General features: G+C 34.5%; 1 protein-coding gene across 1 annotated transcript in view; it reads left to right on the plus strand.

Moving 5' to 3' along the window:
* LOC128205783 (potassium channel subfamily T member 2-like) overlaps positions 1-20,715 on the plus strand; it is a 43,237-nt gene that overhangs the window by 15,618 nt on the left and 6,904 nt on the right. The window contains exons 13-29 of the mRNA XM_052907738.1: positions 144-170; positions 4,323-4,472; positions 5,260-5,456; positions 7,818-7,920; positions 8,316-8,450; positions 9,532-9,675; positions 10,378-10,482; positions 12,032-12,137; positions 12,713-12,885; positions 13,891-13,962; positions 14,293-14,427; positions 15,056-15,167; positions 15,809-15,913; positions 16,538-16,621; positions 16,850-17,005; positions 18,319-18,496; positions 19,946-20,030. Coding sequence (XP_052763698.1) covers positions 144-170; positions 4,323-4,472; positions 5,260-5,456; positions 7,818-7,920; positions 8,316-8,450; positions 9,532-9,675; positions 10,378-10,482; positions 12,032-12,137; positions 12,713-12,885; positions 13,891-13,962; positions 14,293-14,427; positions 15,056-15,167; positions 15,809-15,913; positions 16,538-16,621; positions 16,850-17,005; positions 18,319-18,496; positions 19,946-20,030 — 2,067 coding nt within the window. The remainder of the gene's footprint in view (positions 1-143; positions 171-4,322; positions 4,473-5,259; positions 5,457-7,817; positions 7,921-8,315; positions 8,451-9,531; positions 9,676-10,377; positions 10,483-12,031; positions 12,138-12,712; positions 12,886-13,890; positions 13,963-14,292; positions 14,428-15,055; positions 15,168-15,808; positions 15,914-16,537; positions 16,622-16,849; positions 17,006-18,318; positions 18,497-19,945; positions 20,031-20,715) is intronic.

Genomic DNA, 20,715 nt, shown 5'->3' on the forward strand with positions numbered 1-20,715 from the left:
TAACCTCGAACCTTTACAAAATTACAAATGTTGATAACATGGACCTATGTGTTTAATTTGATATTTTTTGCTTCTGCCTTGTTGGATTGCATTGAGAATGGGATGTTTTATTGTTTTAATTATCATTCAAAATACCATTCTAGTGACATTGTTCGTAAATATCATATCAGGTCTGTTTTAAAGTTCACGCTTCACTAATGTAATTTCTTTTTATATCATTGTACATTTTTATTTAATGCTTGCTTTACAAATTACATATTCCAAACTGGCTTAGAACACAGACTTTCAATTTAGGTTTCTAATGAAATGGCATAAACTACTTGAATGCTGAAATTTTTGTATTTCTGTTATGCAGCAAAAAAACAATGTTGAAAAAATAAACAAAATATTGCGATAAAAATGCATATAGTTAAGGGAGATATCATAGACATTTAGTGTTCTAGGCAGCACGGAATAATTCATTTTTATTGTGTGAAACATACTTCATCTTCATTAAATTGTTCAGTGGCATAGCTGGCATTACCAACAATACACATTAACAAATAAATAAAAAATATCTAGAACATTTTGTACATTTCCAATCAATTAAAAGGGATTAGACACCATATGAAACGATTGCAAGAAAATAAGGAAATTGTAAAAAACTTACATAAAATTGATATTGTTGTGTACAAAGCATTCAATCTTAATAACTGATGTATCACATCTCTTACAGTACATGCTTGATTATTTCTTTCGCAGTTTTTGCCGTATTTTTCCAGTTCGAAATATACTGGGTGTGTCTACCATGTAAATCCTAGTTAATTTATAAAAAGTGTCAGTATATGTTTCTGTACTAATCACATAACTTTCACATGCTAAATATACAAACTATGAACTGGGAAACCATAATGTGCTATTTTTAAACGGGTAAACTCAGCTGAGACAGCAACAAAATATTCTTTTCATCATGTAAAATGTTGTATTATCGTACGAATATTGACAACTGTAGCCTTGTCTTGTAGAAATACTGTGTTTGCCGATTATGGGACCATCTGGTGTCTGGCCCCTTTAACCTTTCACTGCAACGCATCAAAGTCGTAAATGCCTGTCAAGTGATTGAAAAAAAGCATGTACCATGGCCACTCGTGTAAGATAGGTTCATCCCAACACTCATGCAGGGTGTTCTACGGAAACTTGGTAAACCTTGTTTCTGCAAAACACCCTATGCTCAGGTCAGGAGAAACTATCTTGCACTATAGGCCATGGAAGATAATAAATTAATTGACTGTGCAGTTTCACACAAATGACTCTCACATCAGCTATGCCTCTTTTGTTTCATCAACATCATCATGATCATGATCATCATCACATTGTCGTCATCATCATCGTTGTCGTCATCGTCGTCATCATCATCATCGTTCACGAAACTTAATCTTTCCAATGCGCAGGTCCAGAACTAATGCTGACAATACTAAGTAACTGACTGGTTACCTTACAAAACAATTCTTTTTCTTTCCATTTTCAACCATTCTCTGAAATTGTTTGTAATTAGTCAAAACAAGCCTTGCCTATGTCTCCCCTCCCTCCCCCTCCCCCTCAAAAAAGAAGTAAAAAAAGAAGAAAACACCAATTAATGATAGGAGACATTCTTCAGAGATAAAACATTGATGTTGAGATAAGGCAATAGGATGTTTCAGGGGTTATTTTCGTTCAGGTCAAAAAGGGATGAACAAGAATTGTTTTATAAGCAGCCTTCTTGACCTCTGTTTCTTGTTGTTATGTGTTATAGTGTTAGCATATAACTTGACCCTGTTGTTTGTCTTTGTGTTGTGATGTTGCCTTGTATTACATGTAAAGCGGGCTCAGCGTAAGACAGGTGTAACTTAGTATAGAATAAGGAGTTATGATTTGTTTTGCGTTAAGCCTGTTAGATATCAAATGAACTGCTCCTGTACAAACTATGATTAATAGTCATGTGCCAGATTGTATGAAGTAGAGTCTTGTTATTTGTCTTAAGGTTTTTTGTCCAAGGTTGAGAAGTGAGTAAATTAAAAAATGGAAAAAAGGATCAAAATTAACTGATAGTCGTTAAAAAAAGACAGACTATTTAAATGGTGAATTAGGGTTTAAGCCAGGTTAATAAAGGACAGGTTGCTGCAGATCTAGGGGACAGATAAGGTCACATCGTATCAGGGTCAGGAGAATTTGAATATTATGATTTTGACAGAACATGTAAGAAATTGTTATTGGGGGTCAGGATGGAAAGAGGAGGGACAGAATGCAGCACTCTTCTATAACACTTAAGTCTGTTGACTGCATGATAAGCCAGTGCCCATTTAACTGTTTTGTTGTTACTGTATGGTCCTTCATTATTGACTTATTTTAAACACTTTTTATGATTGGACAAACCTATTATTTACATGTGGAATTTAATTATTTTTTCGTTCAATTTAAAAAAAAAACCTTGACAACTGGCGTCTGGTTATTTGTCATTTTTGTTTGGCTGTTTATTGAAGATTGTTTTGATTTTGCTACTATTTGTATTTCCACTATTTTGTAAATTCAGAATATGTTAGAAAATTGACATTGAATGAATATCCTGCTTTGTATATGGAAGCCATTTATATCATTGTGTCGCTTAATTATGCCTAACTAATAAAAAAAGTGAAAAGAACCTAGCAAATTTAAAGCAATCTTTAGCAGGGAGGTACATGTAAAGCGAGTCCAGGATGGTTTAAGGGAGGTGTTTGAGTATGATTTCGAAATCGGACTTTAACCAATTTTGAAATCAGACTCAAAAATCAGTTTAAAAAATCAGACAAACCGATTTTGACATCAGACTCAACAAAATCACTTAAACCGATTTTTGACATCAGACTCAAAAATCTCTCTTAAACTGATGTGGAAATCAGACTCAAAAATCTTACTTATATCTACCCTCCTGCTGACTATAGTTTCTGTTATTGTTTATACTTAGTGCTTTGTTTATGCTTATGGTACTATTGACCGCTTTGTTTATGCTTATGGTACTATTGACCGTTCCTGCTTGTACAAGATTGTGTTTAATGCATATTGCGCACCCATATATAATGAACCTCTCTTGTTGCAAATTGACCATTGTAATTTCACAGCTGCTTCTAATGCCTTTATGTTGCTATTCATGATGTTCATTTTCAGCTCTTTGCAAGGAAAAAAAGCCTTCCACATGTTCAGCACTTCTTTAGGCTGTTTATTATTAGTCTAACAATAAAGGCATTAAAAATCATATATAATCAGTTAGTATATAGCCATTCTAGTCAGATGATAATGATTGGGGAAAAATTGCTTTTAATCGGAAATTTGATTTGGTTTGTAATCATTCATTTTAAGATATTAAATGATTGTTAAGCATTACCGGTAATATCTTGTCCTTCTCTTACAACTCTATGCTTGTAATTTTCTGTGCGGGAACTTATGTTTATCTAATAATATATTTGTATGTATTCAGTTTCAGAATATTTTCGCGTTATGTACAATTATATTGATCATAACTATACCTTCACAATATAACAAATATATAATATATAATTATGGCTGAACACACTATATATTGAATATTTATTGTATTTTACAAATTATTTAATATAAGAGCATAGTCAAATATATTTTTGAATAAGGAAATGATGTTGAAGAAATATGTGCCACTTGAAAAAAAATAATATGGGCCATAATCATAATAATAATTAAAGAGAATCAACTCCTTTTACAATTTTATATACATAAAATTGAATGGCCTTGAATTAATTTTAAATTCATAAGTAAAGAACAATCATGATATTTACATAAATAAAATAATTGGGAGGGGGCAAAGAGAGACTGAAATAAATGGGGAAAAATAGATACTGAAATAAATGGGGATGGGGGAGGAATATAGACCGAAATAAATGGGGAAAATAGAGACTGAAATAAATTTGGAAAAATGGAGACTAAAATAAATGGGGATAAATAGAGACTTGGATGGATTCGGAAAAATGGACTCTAAAATAAATAGGGGAATATAGAGACTGAAATAAATTGCGAAAATAGAGACTGAAACAAATGGAGGAAATAGAGACTGAAATAAATTGGAAAAATTGAACACAAACTTTGTATTCAGGATTGTATATTAAAAAACTTTTCGCTCATGTTTCAATACTTAATTTAAATAAGTCTTCAGTTCTATTTATGGACTCTGCAAGCTGAATCTTCTTATCTATTAATGGAAACTCCTGATTAAATTCCAACGAAATAAAGTCCATCCACTTTTTGTTTAATTTTATGACAAAATAATAAACATTGCCTTCTTTTTTCTCCAATCACAGTGAAGGCGAGCTGGCAACAGACCAATGGCAGCAGACATACGGTCGTCACTCTGGTAACGAGATCTACCACATACAGCTGGAGCGGAGTCTCTTTTTCAGCAGTTATGTGGGAAAATCTTTCACTACGGCTTCTGCTGAGGCGCATCAGAGGTAAGCTGGAGAGAAATGATATATTTTTGTCATAATATATCTCTTTCGTTGTCTATTTCACATTTTATATCCATATTTCACATCGTGATTTCAAATTTCAATTACACATGTCTAATCATAAATTATCTCTGTTTCAAACATCTATTTCATATGTCTGTTTTATCTCTATTCATTTCATATCTTTTTTTCACATTTCAATTTCGAATGTCTTTTTCACAAATCTCTCTATTTCATATCTGTATTTCATATATCTATTTCTTATCTCTGTTTCACATGTCTATTTCATATATCTTTATTTTATATGTCTATTTCAGTTGTTTATGTCATACCTTTCTATTTCATGTCTTTCTAATTCATGTCTATATAACATTAAAGTTATGTCTATTTCATATCTCTATTTCACATAACTTTCCTACTTCTATTTCACATGATTTTTCATATCACTCTATTTCACATGTCTATTTCATATCTCTATATCACATCTTTGTTTTTCATCTCTATTTCTTATGTGTTTATCATATCACAATTTCATATGTCTGTTTGATACATCTGTTTCATATCTCTATTTCACATGTCTGTTTCATATATCTTTTTCACATGTCTATGCTCCATAATTTTCCTTATTGGGTCACTTATCTTTATATTGTACCAATTTTTTTTCCAATTCCGATGAATAAATGAAACATTTCCCATAAATTGACCAATGTTAACAGGATAATAACGTGATATATACCTTATGAGGTTGGTAGGTGACCCCTTAACATGTAATATTGTCTACCAATTTCAGGTTTGGCATATCGCTTGTGGCCATACTTGACACAACTGTTGACGAGCCTCATCTCCAACTCAACCCCGGGCCCAGCTACATACTCAAGGGCTCCGATTTCTGTTTCTACATGAGCGTGACCAAGGAGGAATATGCAAAAATACAGCCGGACGCACTCAGGCAAGACGATACCAAGTCTACACGAGCAAAAAATATGGGTAGGTGTTTGGAAGTATCCAGTAGCAGGATGTAATGCATGCCGATAGTTAGTGTTGCATGAACAGAGAACTTATGTAATTATTAAGAAGAGAATTGTTGAGTGTTTCATAAGCTTCACATTTTTTTTTGAAAAGGGAATTGTGATAGTCTTGGCATAGTCCCTTCTGTCATTTTTCTCGTGTGGATGCAGAAAGATCAAAACAAAAAAAAGTTAAGAAATTTGGTTCACATGTTGCAAGAGACAATATGCACAAGAACAGCATAGCAAATGAATCTTGCTTTTATAATGATTTAGTTATGCCCTTTTTTAACAGAAAATCAAGAGACCAGCATTGGTGCTTGCTCTGCGAGCTCTCATTCAAGCCTAAGTTTGCTCTTTAAAAAGACAGTTTAATAGTTATTCAATTTGGAATCAGAATCTGGTAATCCTTCCATAACTACACGTATGTTAGGCCATTATCATTTTGAGCCGAGACGTTTTTATTATGTCACCTGCAAAGCTGTGCTGATACTGTGAGTTACATTTACTTTGTTTGTCATCGGTTTTATCAGCATCAAAACTTTCATATAGCCTTCAAACTTGGTACACACATTGGTCATTGTCTGCAGATGACCTCTATTTATGTTGGAGTCAATAGGGCAAAGGTCATGTTGACCTATACTGGAAAACATGGTCGCTCTCGACAGTCTACACATCTGATAAGCAGCATTCTATTTCTTTAATACTCCTTTTTTCTGACAAGAATAAAGTGTCTTAGTTTGCATGAGTTGCAATTGCTAGACAGTGCATGAATAATTTTGCTTTCTATATTCTTTTAGGAAAACAAAAGGGTATCTATTTTTGTATTTTTTAGGTGATAAGTTTATTAAGCATTCAGATTTAGGCTACTATAAATTGATTGCTAGATTTTCATCCCCGCTTGCCCCCTTATCTTCTGCCACCCCTTATTGAATCCAGTAAAAATGATACAATAGAGTCTGTATTTACGTACCAGCCCTGGAGTACTGTCCGGTAATTACAATTGTTCATACCTACATGTACATTCACATGTAATGCACCAGTCAATTGTAACCACGGCCCCCCTGGTCCGGGGAATAGCCAGGACTTTGACTTACGGTCCAGCCAACCCCGGGTAAAATCCCCGCCCTGCGGGGACGAACTGATGATTAAACCCCGGCCAAATGCCTCCGCACCCCAGAGACTCTATATAAGGCCCAATCTCCATTAAATTTGGCGCTATGACAAAACCACCGCGGTCACCCGGCCCTGCGGGGGCACCTGAACAGTAAAATAACAGCCCTTTTCCCCGGCTATTCCTGGTATACCCCCGGACCGGGGGGGGGAGGCATGGTTACAATTGACTGGTGCATAGAAAACAAGAATGGTTTTCATCATGTTTGTGGCTAGTCTAGAAACACTTGTATATGGTCTCTTAAGCAATTAGAAAGAGCATGAACACTGATCAACAGTGAAACAGTGATCTAAGACCCCCCCCCCATTTAAAAAGAAAATCAGATGAAAATCTAGCAATTGATTTATATTGGCCTTACCAGCAAAAGCTAGCATTTTGTGCTTATTTAGAAAAATCAATGCAATTTCCTGTCATTTTTAGCTTATTAACTTTTTCACATTATTATATCAGCATTGAATTCTTTGATAGCAATTTTTTTTTAATAAAGAACAGTATAAAAGTATTTCTTGGTTGATTTTTCAAATAAATCAAATTGTTAAACTCCTATTTCCAAAATCATACTATACCTTCCCCGACACAAAGAAAGTAGCTTTTGTGTAACTGGTGATGGAACTAGCATCATTCTATTACTGCTTCATCATAATGTGTAAGTTTTCAGACAAGCAGATTTCTTAGTTATAACAAAATAGATTGCATGAAAGTAAAAACATTCTCAGAATAATTTTGTACAGTTTAACATGTAAAAGACTTTTATCACAATTTTTTTCTTTCACCTAAGGCTGTACTGTTTGTTTTCAAAATAATCTCAATCGGGCACAAACAAGCAAGGAATTTCATTTATATCTAGATAATGTAGATTTTCATTCCAGACCACATACATACCTAGTGCTCTTGTTCATAAACTAACAAGAGTCATTACAGACTTTTATTCAACAAATCAAGGTTTTGGGTCAATGAGGTTAGATTTGTACTTGTTCCTTCACACTCAATCTTGGTTATTGAAATTATGCGCTTTGCATGAGTGTAACATTTCAATTCTGATTGATAAGGTGAAGGAAAGGTTTTGAACTAGGTTGTCAAGGGCAACGTTCAATAACTAGCGTGTGGTTAAGACAGTGCTTAAGGATTCTTGGAACATGTCAAGAAGTTTGAAGCATATGTTTTCAGAGCGAATGGCAGCAGAACTTCAGCGGATGTTGGACTCAGAGGATGAAGATGAGGATTACGGTGAAGAAGAGAGCGTGTTCAACACCATCACCATACAACAGGGGTATGTCTAATGTTGTGTTGTTTTCATATAACAATTTTGTTACTGGGTTACCTAACTGGCCAGGTTACCACTGACCAAAAGACAAATGTTTAAATATTTTCCAAAGGTCAAAAGCAAAGCAGAAGACCTGTTACTGAAGCTCCAGGTTATCATTGTTCAAAATATTTCACCATTTTTTAAGTCCTATTACCACTTCCAGGCAGCTTGTGGTTGAAATATTTTGCTTGTAAGGAGACAGTAATTAGCACTCCATATTTCTCTAGTGAACTAGCCAGCCATGTAATGTTAGCCACCTTTCCTGTTTTGGACATATATATATATATATATATATATATATGTATATATATATTTAGTCTAAACAAAATCATATATATTTTTGTTATCACACTTTGCAGTTACGAGTTAGCTAACAGGGTGAAGAGGGCCACGTACACTACTGGGGAGAAGTCCGACTCTTCCTCATCTCTTCCATCACCTTCACCTTCACAGGACATGCACCACCAGGCTGTGATCAACAACTTCAAGAAAAGGTTGGTAACAGTGTTTTTCATTGATTTACATATTCGGGTATTGTATTAGCTCGACTACTCAAAGAATAAGGAGAGCTATACTACTCACCTAAGCATCGGAGGTGGTGTCAGCATTGGCATCTGAATACCATGGTTAAGGTTTTGCATGTTAACCCCTTTGAGTCATCATCTCAACAAAAACATCATGTATTGCATTGAAACATTTAACATGTGTTCCAAACAATCAAACCTACTTTATAAATGAAGTTAGATAACTCTTTTTTGCATGTTATAGAAATTATAGCCCATTATTATTCGACTTAGAAATTCTGGTTATGTTTTTTGCATAGGTTAATGTCTTAGTAACTACTTGATGTATTGCATTGAGACTTTATACTATTCAACCTACATTACTATTACAGTTTGAAAACATTTTTGCATATAAAATATAAATTGGATAAGGTTTTGCATGAAAAAACATTTAAGCCAATATCACAACAATTACTTTATGTATTGTACTTATCTTTTAGACAGGTGTCCCCAACTATCAAACTTGCTTAAAAGATCAAGTGAAATAAATCTATTTTACATATAATGCTAATTATGGCACTTTATTATTCAACTTTGAAAGTCTGATTCAGAGTATGCATGTAATATAATTTTTACAGTGATCCATGCATGTTTTACCTTTGCAAGTGTAAACCCTAAAAGTGGAAGAATAGTCAAGGAAGCTGTCTCTGTAACAGCTCTTGTTATATTTTCTTCAGTCTCATTGGAGTACATTTTTAGACATTTAAATGTATTTTCTTCAATGCAATATTATTGCTTTGTATACTTATTAAACTGCAGAAGATTTTTGGTGAATTTTTAAGACCAAAGGGTGCTCAATAAACTTAAAACCCCAAAATTATCAATAACTTCTTATGTTACTGCTATCAAACTGACAGCCCTGATGTTTGTGAATTTTTTGTTCACTGCTTGTGATCTTGCTATTAGCCACCCAAATGTATCTCAAACCTTTAAAAGTTTAGTAGGAAATGTTTCGGCTTTGGTTATTGTGCATTGTATGTATTTCATAAGATTATTGTTGTTGTTGTTCTAGCCCCACCAAGTCACCAAATGCCAATGGAGACACGAAGGCAAAATTCCACATTGACCCAACTGACCAGTTTGACCATATAGATGGCACAGGTCCTCCTGACCGCTCACAGGTCCTGGAACAATACCTGGACATGAACCAAGATGAGTGAGTAGTTCTTTCCCTTAGCTTTAGGTCTTTAATAGATATTTATTGAGTTGCTTTTCCCTCTCTAAGCAGTTTTCATTCAAGATAGATACTGAAAAGATACTGAAGACTTCTGAAAAATTCTTTGAATCTTGAATCTTAAAACAATCTGTGAAGTCACTTCTTTTCTTCCAGTAGTTTTCATTGAACAGATTTTTTGAAGATATTTCAGAATCGGTCTTCATATAATCTGGCTATTTCATTGACATAATGGTGTTGCTTCGCAATATTTAATAAAATGTAACAATTTTCATTTATCAGAAAATAAGTATAACAATTAATTTATCTTTAGATGATGCAATAAGCAATTATTGTATGACTTTAACTAACATCTGTCTACTATAGAATCATGTTAGAGATACCATGGTCTTGTCACTTTCCCCATAAGATTGCCGGCGCAGGGGGGGGGGGGGATTGGGCGGCATGGAATGTGTAGCTTTTGTTGAATGATAGCATCTGGTAAAAATATGAGTTTTCTCCGCAAATTCAATAAAATGTATTTGAAATGATTTCAAATTGCGATTCTGTTCTTTGGCAATTTCAATGGACGACAGACAAGACCGCGATGTCTTTCACTGAATTCAATGGTATAGTTTCAGTTGCTTTTTCTTTAAATATATGTTATTTTCTCATCAGTAACCATAAATCTTACTCATTTCAAAGGTTTACCTCCCCTTCTCACAGTTATGTGAGCAGTGAGGATGAAGATCCATTTAAAAAGGAGAGAATTCAACAAGTTCTTCCAAATAATGATTTGTCTCCCTTTGAGTGAGTGGTGCCTTGTAAAACAGGGCTTGTCACCGAGGCATGCTCTAAAGTTTGGGCTGGAGTGGACTGGAATTATGGCTTAGAAAGATCTAGTAAAACATTTCTGATTGGTTGCCTTTTTTAAACTGTGTCTTAATGTGCCAAATAAAAGCGGATTTTGGCACACCCTATTGTAAGAATTAAATTGATTCCGACCTTCAAAAACATTTATTTTGAACCAAAATTAAAAACTCTCCGGTAGTTATTTACAAATATTTTGTAAATAATGTAAAGAAATAAGATAAAAGAATTTAAAACCAATCAGAGATTTTCTTTTTGAGAATGTTTGTTTGCTTTGGGAGGTCTTGATTTAGAAAACAACCAAAAATGTAAATCGTTCAAAAATGTTTTAAGTTGTATTTGTTTTTGTGTCATCACTTTGGTGAAGATGTGAACCCCAAATTGTTGACTGCTACCCATGCATGCATCAATGTTTATCTTATTAATAAATATCACAAAATAATGGATGCTCTATCTTAAAGAGGTTTGAATCACGATTCACCGTTTATAAGTTCTCCTTTTTGAAGTTCACCTAAAGCCATTGATGATACTCACATCATAATTATTATATCACTTAACAGACCCCAGCAAGAGTTATGACTGTGTTTTATCCTTTCTAACTCTTAGCTAATTTTGGTGGCTGTTTATTGTAACAAAGCTAGAGAGAGACCACACACCCATATACGCCACGTTTGGCTCTATGTATCCTAGTTTCTCTGTTCTTAAAATCTTAATCAGGAAACTCATAGTCAGGAACAGAATGTATAAGTAGATAAATTATATCTTAAATAGGTGATTTCTTTATTATATCTTAAATAGGTGATTTCTTTACTCTATCTCAGACATGTTATTTCTGTACTTTATCTCAAAAACGTTATTTCTTAACTATCACAAATATGTTATTTTTAACTCTATCACAAATATGTTATTATTTAACTCTATCACAAATATGTCATTTCTTAACTCTATCACAAATATGTTATTTCTTAACTCTATCTATCGAAAGTATGTTATTTCTTAACTCTATCTATCTAAAGTATGTTATTTCTTAACTCTATCTCAGACATGAACATGTAATTTATGTACTTTATCTCGAATAGGTTATTTCTTAACTACCACAAATATGTTATTCCTAAACTCTATCACAAATATGTTATTCGGTACGTTGTTATTGAGGATAATTAGGTTTAAGTGAGTCTGCCTAAGTTTAAGTCAATCTGCTATGCATAATTCAATTTGTATTCAGTTTTTGTGAGTTTGTTTCTGTCTGCAACAAAAGATGGCAGAACAAATGTAAAAAAACAACAGTTTTATTGGTGATATCTTATCCTGTTAGTAGTTTAACTTAACCCTGGCTGTCAGTATCTCAATTATACCATAGAATCAACTAAAAAAAGCATAAAAAGAGTCTGATGTGACACATATTTTTGTACACAATAATATAATGCTTTACTTTTGACTTTGTATTACCCTCATTCTGTTCATAAATCAATTTTGCCCATATTTTCAGGTTTGTTACGGGGCCACCCCCTGTGACCCTCTATGTTGGCTCAAAAAGGGCCATCTGTCACCTGATGAGGGAGCGGAGACCCCTGTGCTGCCTGGAGTGGGGCGTGGTGAGTAATCAGGGTTGTCAGGGCCAGAGAAACCTTAATGATATCATACAATTACAGTAACAGGCTCCAGTTTCTCAAAAATACTTAAGTCATTACCGGTACTCATTTACTTTCGCAACTCATTTTATCGTATTACAGCCCAACATGGTTAAACATTTTAAATGGCCTCATAGATGATAGATGAATAAATAACGTTGAATAGTCTACCCAGTTGAATAAGACTTTGTTTTTAAGAAGAACAAATCAAGGTTTTTTTATTAGTCAATGTGCCTTTTGGGCTTTTGGCATGATGCCAAAATTTTAATAATACCATAAATCATTGAATTTAGGATGCACTAGGGGAAAACTAGTTTGTTTACTTTTAATTTCAAAGGGACATAACTCACATCACCTCGATTGAGTTATAACAACAGTTGCAAATTGTGATATGGTAAATCAAACATAATTGTGAATTCAATTCAATTCTTGGCAAAATATATGGATTGTATCTTCAAAGTCTTTGAACCATGTTTTAAAAGCCTTGGGATATACCGTACGCAGGAACTTTTTATCCTTAAAGGAACTGTTCTTTTCAGAAATGTTCGCACTGTACATATAAGAACACCAACGACGAACGCTGGACGAACCAGCTGATCATTCTTGCAGCAGAACACGCGTGTAATGGCATCTACAACTTTATAGTGCCGTTGAGGTCACAATTTATCGGCATGAAGTCGCTGTGTCCCATAATTCTTCTATTGGAGGAAACGTGAGTTTTGCTGGCATAATTTCCATATTCTAAGGACATATTGCACTGAAGTTTTTTATTCAAGTGTGTTCGCTCGAACTCTCAGGGACCGGCGAAAATACCTCTAGCGTCGAAATATTTGAGCCGCTTACCTTCAGTTTAAAGAAATCTGTCCTGTACATCTAGTTAAAGCCAATGAAATTTCGAGCCAAGCGATTTCGAGTCAACGGGTTTCGACTGTATATAGTTTTCGCTGTAACATTCACAAGTTTTATGATCATAATTATGGCACACTTCATGAAGCCGAAATGAAATTTCTTTATTTATAAACTTCAACATAGAAAGTAATTGAGAGGAAAATTCCAGCTTATCGGTTTGAGCATCCCATCCTTTCCACAGCTATTTGTTTTTTTTGTCTTGGAATGCTCTGAATATCAGATCGCAGTTTCTAATATCCACGTTCGAAAAACGAAGTTTCGTGGCTAAAAGCATTACTAACGCTTTAAGAAAAATTCGTTATCGTAAAACATCAATTTTTGAATGTAAATATGAAAAACTGTGATCTGATTCTTTGTCAGCTGTCATATATATATCACTGGTTCATACACATGTAGGCAAAAATTGGCTCTTTCTAAGACAGGAAATAAAAAAGTTGTCAAAACGGTCCATCTGTGCGAGTGTAGCTATATGGATGACAGTGCTCATATCTTTTATTTTAAATCTGAGATGAACTATCCACTCAGATAACTATTTTGCAATGAATCATTTGAGTTGGATAGTTCATCTCAGATTTAAAAAAACTTTGTGATAAAACACCCATGAAAAATTATATAAAGTAATTTGATATGATGGATGGCATCAGAGCCTTGAAAAAGAATTATTTAATGTTATTGACAACATGCTGATGCTTGTAAGAGCTCTAAATAAAAATAACCATTTATTAATCGTTTTAAACAAAAATGAAAATCTCAGGATTGCTTATTTAAAAAAACAAAACATATTCAATATTTCATTGTTTTATTTCAGGCCGGACGTAATATTTCAGGAAACAATCTCATATTTCCCTCTTGTCTACTGGATGCTGGGATCTATATCGAGGTAACTTGCTTAAAATAATCAAAAATTGGTTGGTGAGTAAACCACAGCTCTCAGGAAGGAGCTATACTCCTAATTGTAGAACACTGGTTAACTTTTATGTTCAGTTAAAGTTAACCAAAATGATTATTGATTGGTTGGAATAAGTACAACATTCTCTGTAACCATTCAAATCATTTATATAGAGAGAGTGTAACGATAGTAAAAACAAATTATGATGTCATGTTTTCAAACTGCTTTTCTTAATGATAAAGCATTGTAGGTTTGAAGTCTGCTAGCAATGTTTTTGGCTTGTGGCTAATCGTCTAATTGTTATTGTATCTGTATTTCCAGTGTGGATGACCTATTGAAGGCAGGAATCAACAAAGCGTCACATCTTGTGGTCGTAAACAAGGAGCAGAGTGAAAATGAGAGCGAGGACACGCTGGCCGACTCCGAGACCATTGTTGCCGTGCAAACCATATTCAAGTACTTATTGCAGTTTTTATTATATAATATAAAAACAGAAAATACTTGCAAGAACTCCCTTATGCTCACCTGGATTTAAAAAATGTTTCCTTTTGGTAGGTTCTGCAACTAAAAAATCTTCACTTTTTGTGTTAAAAGGAATATACAAGCTAACAATACCTGTGAGAGAAAAAAAACTTAGATAATCTGACCTTTTCAAATCATGATTAAGCTATGCTATTAAAAAGTAAGTAAAAAATAGTTTTTAATATTTTAATATTCACAATTTTTCACTTTAGTCATGTTCTGAACTATGGCCAAGTGTTTTTACATGGTTCATGAACATGCTTACATTTGGATCACCAATCATCATTATAGTCAATTTGTTCATTGCCAAACCAGCCTGACATAAATATACATAACTGTTCAACCAATGGAGGTATTTACTAGTCTCTGTATAACCATTTTGGTGCCAATGAAGGTTACTTACTGAATATTCAATGAGTAGCATTTTTTGTAAGGCTGTTCTCAAATGCAAACTTAATTACCAAGCAGAACCACCTGACCTGGGTTTATGCATTTTCGTGCATATAGCCAATTCTCGTGAAGTGTTCTCACTGTATATACACCAAGTAACATTATTTTTCAGGCTGTTCCCGAATGCCAACATTATTACGGAGCTAAACCAGGCATCAAACATGCGGTTCATGCATTTCCGCGCCCATGACGAATACTCACAGAAAATCTCTGACCTAGAAAGGGTATGTAAATGTAGCTAACAAATTTGGCTGGACATCCACAATTATAAAAGTTTTGCACATTTCTTTTTATTTATTGTGAAGCTATATTTATAATTTAATAAAAACAATAAATAATATCGAAAAAAACTTCTTCTTTTTAATTTAAACACAAGGCCAAACCATATCAGTGTTTTATTGTATTAATCCTAATTTACTGCTCCTATTTTTCACCTCGAAAATCGTAAAAAAAGTCGAACAAATCTTTCTTGTGAAGCCAGGCATCATATAGCAAAACAAAATCATGCTTGATTATGACCCTGACAAGTTACAAAATTCTGATTCGGGACTTTAAAATGATAATTTTGTGGTGTTTTTTTTTCTTTAACTTGGACATGGAAGGCTGAATAATTTTGTTATTGTTTAGGATTATCATCTTATGTAATGTCAAATTTACGTATACATGTAAAAGTATCGATCACATGTCTCTGTTGTGGATTGGAAAATCTAACCCTCAGTCACGCTGCGTAGCCAGTAACTTGGCAACCCTCTTTACCGGCTTCCACATGTGCCTTATGGTTTTCCATCTTCACCAGAAACACATGAAAGATATTTATGATCTTCATTTGTGCGTCTGACGGTATTTATATTTTTTTCTTCCACAGAAACTGAAGTCAAGCATGACGTCAAACTTGAGCCATATATTCCGTCTGCCATTTGCTGCAGGCCAGGTGTTCAGTGCCAGTATGTTAGACACACTGCTTTATCAGGTATGTTGGATTGTAAATATGACAATATATATTATATTTAAACTATGTTTCATTAAAGTAATTGTTACTACTGTCGGCTAGCCTCATTATTTTATTTATAGGCTATTTGCTGCGGGCCTTGGTTGGTATTCAATATTGGTCTTAAGTTGGATCTAAGAACGATGTAGCTAATCAGATTACTGGTTATCAATAACTGACCAATAGAGTGAATGAAATCAATGTTGTATGATCATAAGATTTACTTAAGTTTAATATTGAATACCACCCCTGGGTTCTGTTTCAATAAGATATCTTAGTTGCTAACGTTACGCTGATTGAGAGTGCTCAAGTTACAGCCAGATTCTTGACAATAAATATTCTCATGATATTTTTATTGAAACTCAGTTTAAGCCAAAAACAGGGTAACGCATGGCTAGTTATGATCGTAAACCTGATCATCTTTAATTTAAAATTTATTATCAAGCGGTTCTGATTTTCAATGTTACGCATGGAAATTAAATTTTTTAAACTTATTGATCTTTAATTTTAAACTCATTGTCAGAAATCATGGATTCTGATTTGTCTACTGAATATGTTATTTTTATGATTCAATGCATAAGTCAAATTGAACCTGTATCATTTCAGACATTTGTAAAAGGATACCTCATCACTTTTGTACGCCTTTTGCTTGGAATTGACGCTGAGGAAAACTCTGGACATCTCTCCAGTGTAAGTTAAATTAACACAAATTGACACAGATTATTGGTAAAAAATAAAGCAGAAGATGAGGGGTGTTTATGTTAAAAAACATTTTTCTTTGTAATTGGACCTTAACAAATTGTGAAAATGTCACAGAAACAACATATGAAAATTATGTGACACGATTGAAATTACGTAATTCTTTGACTCATCCTTGCTTTTGAGTTTATTTCTTTTACGCATAATGCAAAATTTCAGATTCGAATCAAGCGGACGACCCTTGCACGCTACCGCACATACGGAGAACTATACCACGCTCTGTGTACAACAACGGGAGAAGTCCCGATTGCTCTGTACCGAACCGATAACCAGTCAGCAATCAAATCAGCCAGTCCAACCTCTCCTACACCACCGGTGGGTATTTCCTCACAAACCTCATATTTCTTAAGTACTTATACACACCAATTTATGATCTTGCAAAGAGGAATGGTTAATTTGAAAGCTAGTTCAGAGAATTTTATAGCCAATATTTACTAATGTTCCCAGTGCTAAAAAATATGCTTTTTCCACAATTCAAGAAATTCTGTTGTAGTTTATTGCTGTTGAAGTTTTAATAGCTCACAAATAAATGGTTAAAAAAATATTTGAGTATAATTTTGCAGTCTTAGTAAATATTTATAACAAATTCTGAATTAGTAAAATAACATGCGAAAAATTCATTCCAATTTACAAGGAACAAGTCATTTTCATAAATAACAGAAAAAATCCCCTGTTATTATACTCTCCACTGTTAAAAAATAATCAACTCATAAATTTGGAGGATCCTTTGATTGGGTTCAGCAGAGCATTGTAGAACATGGGCTAAGAAATTCCCTCGGCATCATGACAACCAACAAAAATAGGCAGTTAGCGGATGAAAACAAATTGGTTTGGTATAAATATATTTCTGATAACATCAGCACTAAGTATGTGGATGGTTAGAAACTCATACTGGACGTGTGTTTCCGGTCATGTGACCGGTGCAGGAAAAACTAATTTTACACCCCCATGTAAGATGAGTCACGCGCAACAATGCGCAACAACGCGCCACTTCTTATTTCTTTTATTGCATGGTTTATGAAAAGTATATTCTGCAATTTCAATAAAGCGGAATCAAAAATATAAGTATACTGTACTTTCAATTAAAATTGAAAAGAAATAATCGTAAAAGCACGAATATTAAAGGAACTATTTGATGTTGATGGTGATTTAAAATTACTGCACTTTATGACATCAGTACACAATGTCGCACAAGCTTTTTGGTGAAATGTACAAAAGTGTGTTTTCTGCGTCAATATTCCCACAAATTCATAATTTTTGGTATGCAAGAAAAAATATCAATCATGTTTTTCCGGTCGATTGAAAAATCCGACCCTTGGGCACGCTGCGTGGCCGGTAACTCGGCAAGCCTTGTTACCGGCTTAAGCGCGTGCCCTCGGGTCGGATTTTTCCATCCGTACCAAAAACACATGATAGATATTTATATTGTCACAAAGTAATACAGAAAGTGATCCATCATCTATGGTCACCAATTTGAATTTGATGGAAAGAACCTCAAATATTTTTGTATTCAGAACAATAACACAGAGCATATTGCCAGCAAGAAACTGCATTGTCATCATGAGCCAAGGAAAGTGAACAGCCACCCGCGTCCAAAGTTTGTCTATTAATCTAATATTTTTCTTCAGAACAACAACACAGAGCAGGCCAATGGCAAGAAGCTGACGCATCACCGTGAGCCGAAGAAAGTGAACAGCCAGCTGAACATTCAGAAACACTGGAATACTCAGAATCCGGAGCGCGAGGACATCTCTGATCTCATACGGAACAGAATGAAGAGTCTCGACCTCACTATTGATGACTACTGTGAGTTTGCGCCATGTTTTTTTGTCATTAAGTAAATGCCAGAGAAAAATGGATTTTAATTTTTTACTTTAAAAATTCTTAAAAGGATGGTTGGGTAAATTTATTTTTAAATCTTCAAATTAAAAATGTATTGAATAATCTTATTTTGGCCCACTTTCCTTGCTTGCAGAGTTCAAAATTTTGTCAAATAAAAATGATAGGACGAGGGATACCGGATAAAAGTTGGCCGGAATGAAAATGAAAATTTAAGTGTGTACTTTCTATGGCGTTGGTCTAGATTTTGAACCAGTTTAGAAACTCATCTGATTTTCAAAATGTTGTTGAGATAGTTTCATTATATTGGCATAACCACAGTTTTGGGGATAACTGGTTTTGGGGAGCTGTTATCGTCGTTGTGCATTTTTAAAGTGTTCAAGACATTGACATAAAACTTGGTATGCATGGTAATCATGAAACTTGATATAAAGGTTCATCAAAAAACTTGGTATACATATTAATAATGTCACTTGGTATAATTCTTAATGGGCGAATGACTAGCAGATCCCATAAATCTGGTCCCCGGGAGTTATAGAACGAAGAGTAGTATAGTGTCCCCTTGAAGCACCATTATGATATAGTATTATGGCATCAGTTGTGAAAATGGAGTGGTGAAAGCAAAAAGGTATTATCACCTTCTTTAATTAATGTCAAATTGAACCCTCTTCCCTTTACCCAATGAAATGTAGGATGAGTTGCTGTTCACTATTAAGCGCTGAACGCTATACAACAATCCTTATGGAAAGGTACTAAGCGGGGGGTGGGGGGGGGGTCATTACTTAAGCAGACAGCATCACCTAGTTTTATATATAATATTTTGATTAAGGTCATTGCTGAAATATAAGGTGGACTCTTGCATAGCGCTATGTGGTACACTCTGAATATGCAACTCAAACCTGTTGAAACCTCTCGACCTTAAATTCAGGTTGTTGCTTAGGTAATGAATACTCTTGCATAGCGCTATGTGATACTCTGTGCTAATGCAACTCCCCCTTGTTTTTACCTTTCGCATGATGATTCAGGTCTTGCTGAATATAAGATGGGCTCTTGCATAGTGCTATGTGGTATTCTCTGATAATTCCCCTTTTCCCTGTGGTAACCTATCAACTGTTTGTTCAGGTCTTGCTGAAATATGAGGAGGGCTTGCACAGCGTTTTGTGAAACTCTCTGCTAATGCAACTCTCCCCTGTGGTAACTTATCAACTGTAGATTGAAGGTCTTGCTAACGTAAGGAGGGCTTGCATAGCGTTTTGTGAAACTCTCTGCTAATGCACCCCTCCCCTGTGGTAATCTATCAACTAGTGATTCAGATCTTGCTGAAGTATAAGGAGGGCTCGCAAACCGCTTAATGGTACTCTCTGCTAATGTAACTCGCCGAGGCATACATTTAACCACTCTGCTTGTGTGTTCCAGGTTCTATGGCATATAAGAAGAATGACATTTGTTATGTGATCCTTAACCCTTCCCCGAAGAGAAAACTACGCACTGGTGACCTTGTGTAAGTATATCACATGGTGACCTTGTGTAAGTCTATCACATGGTGACCTTGTGTAAGTATATCACATGGTGACCTTGTGTAAGTATATCACATGGTGACCTTGTGTAAGTATATCACATGGTGACCTTGTGTAAGTATATCACATGATGACCTTGTGTAAGTATATCACATGGTGACCTTGTGTAAGTATATCAAATGGTGACCTTGTGTAAGTATATCACATGGTGACCTTGTGTAAGTATATCACATGGTGACCTTGTGTAAGTATATCACATGGTGACCTTGTGTAAGTATATCACATGGTGACCTTGTGTAAGTATATCACATGATGACCTTGTGTAAGTATATCACATGGTGACCTTGTGTAAGTATATCACATGCATTTTGAATGTCGCTTCTGAAGATCAAGCATCATTGGTGTTTGCAACTTACAGTGTTTGTAATTTGGTTCCCCGTGTGTAGTGTATGTGCTGCGATGCAACATGGATACAAAACAAAACAGTTAGCGAACATGAACAACTGTGTTAGCCTTAACTGAACTCTGAGCTAGGTATTGTGATGACCTTGGGCTCATTGACATTAGCTGCATCTTAATGCAAAACCTTTAATCTTGGTCATAACTCAAAGAACTACCAATACATTCAATTGAAACTTGGTTCATATGTTGCCAAAGACAATACGCATA

Source organism: Mya arenaria, chromosome 10 (genome assembly GCF_026914265.1).
Source record: "Mya arenaria isolate MELC-2E11 chromosome 10, ASM2691426v1".
In the NCBI taxonomy this organism is placed as follows: domain Eukaryota; kingdom Metazoa; phylum Mollusca; class Bivalvia; order Myida; family Myidae; genus Mya; species Mya arenaria.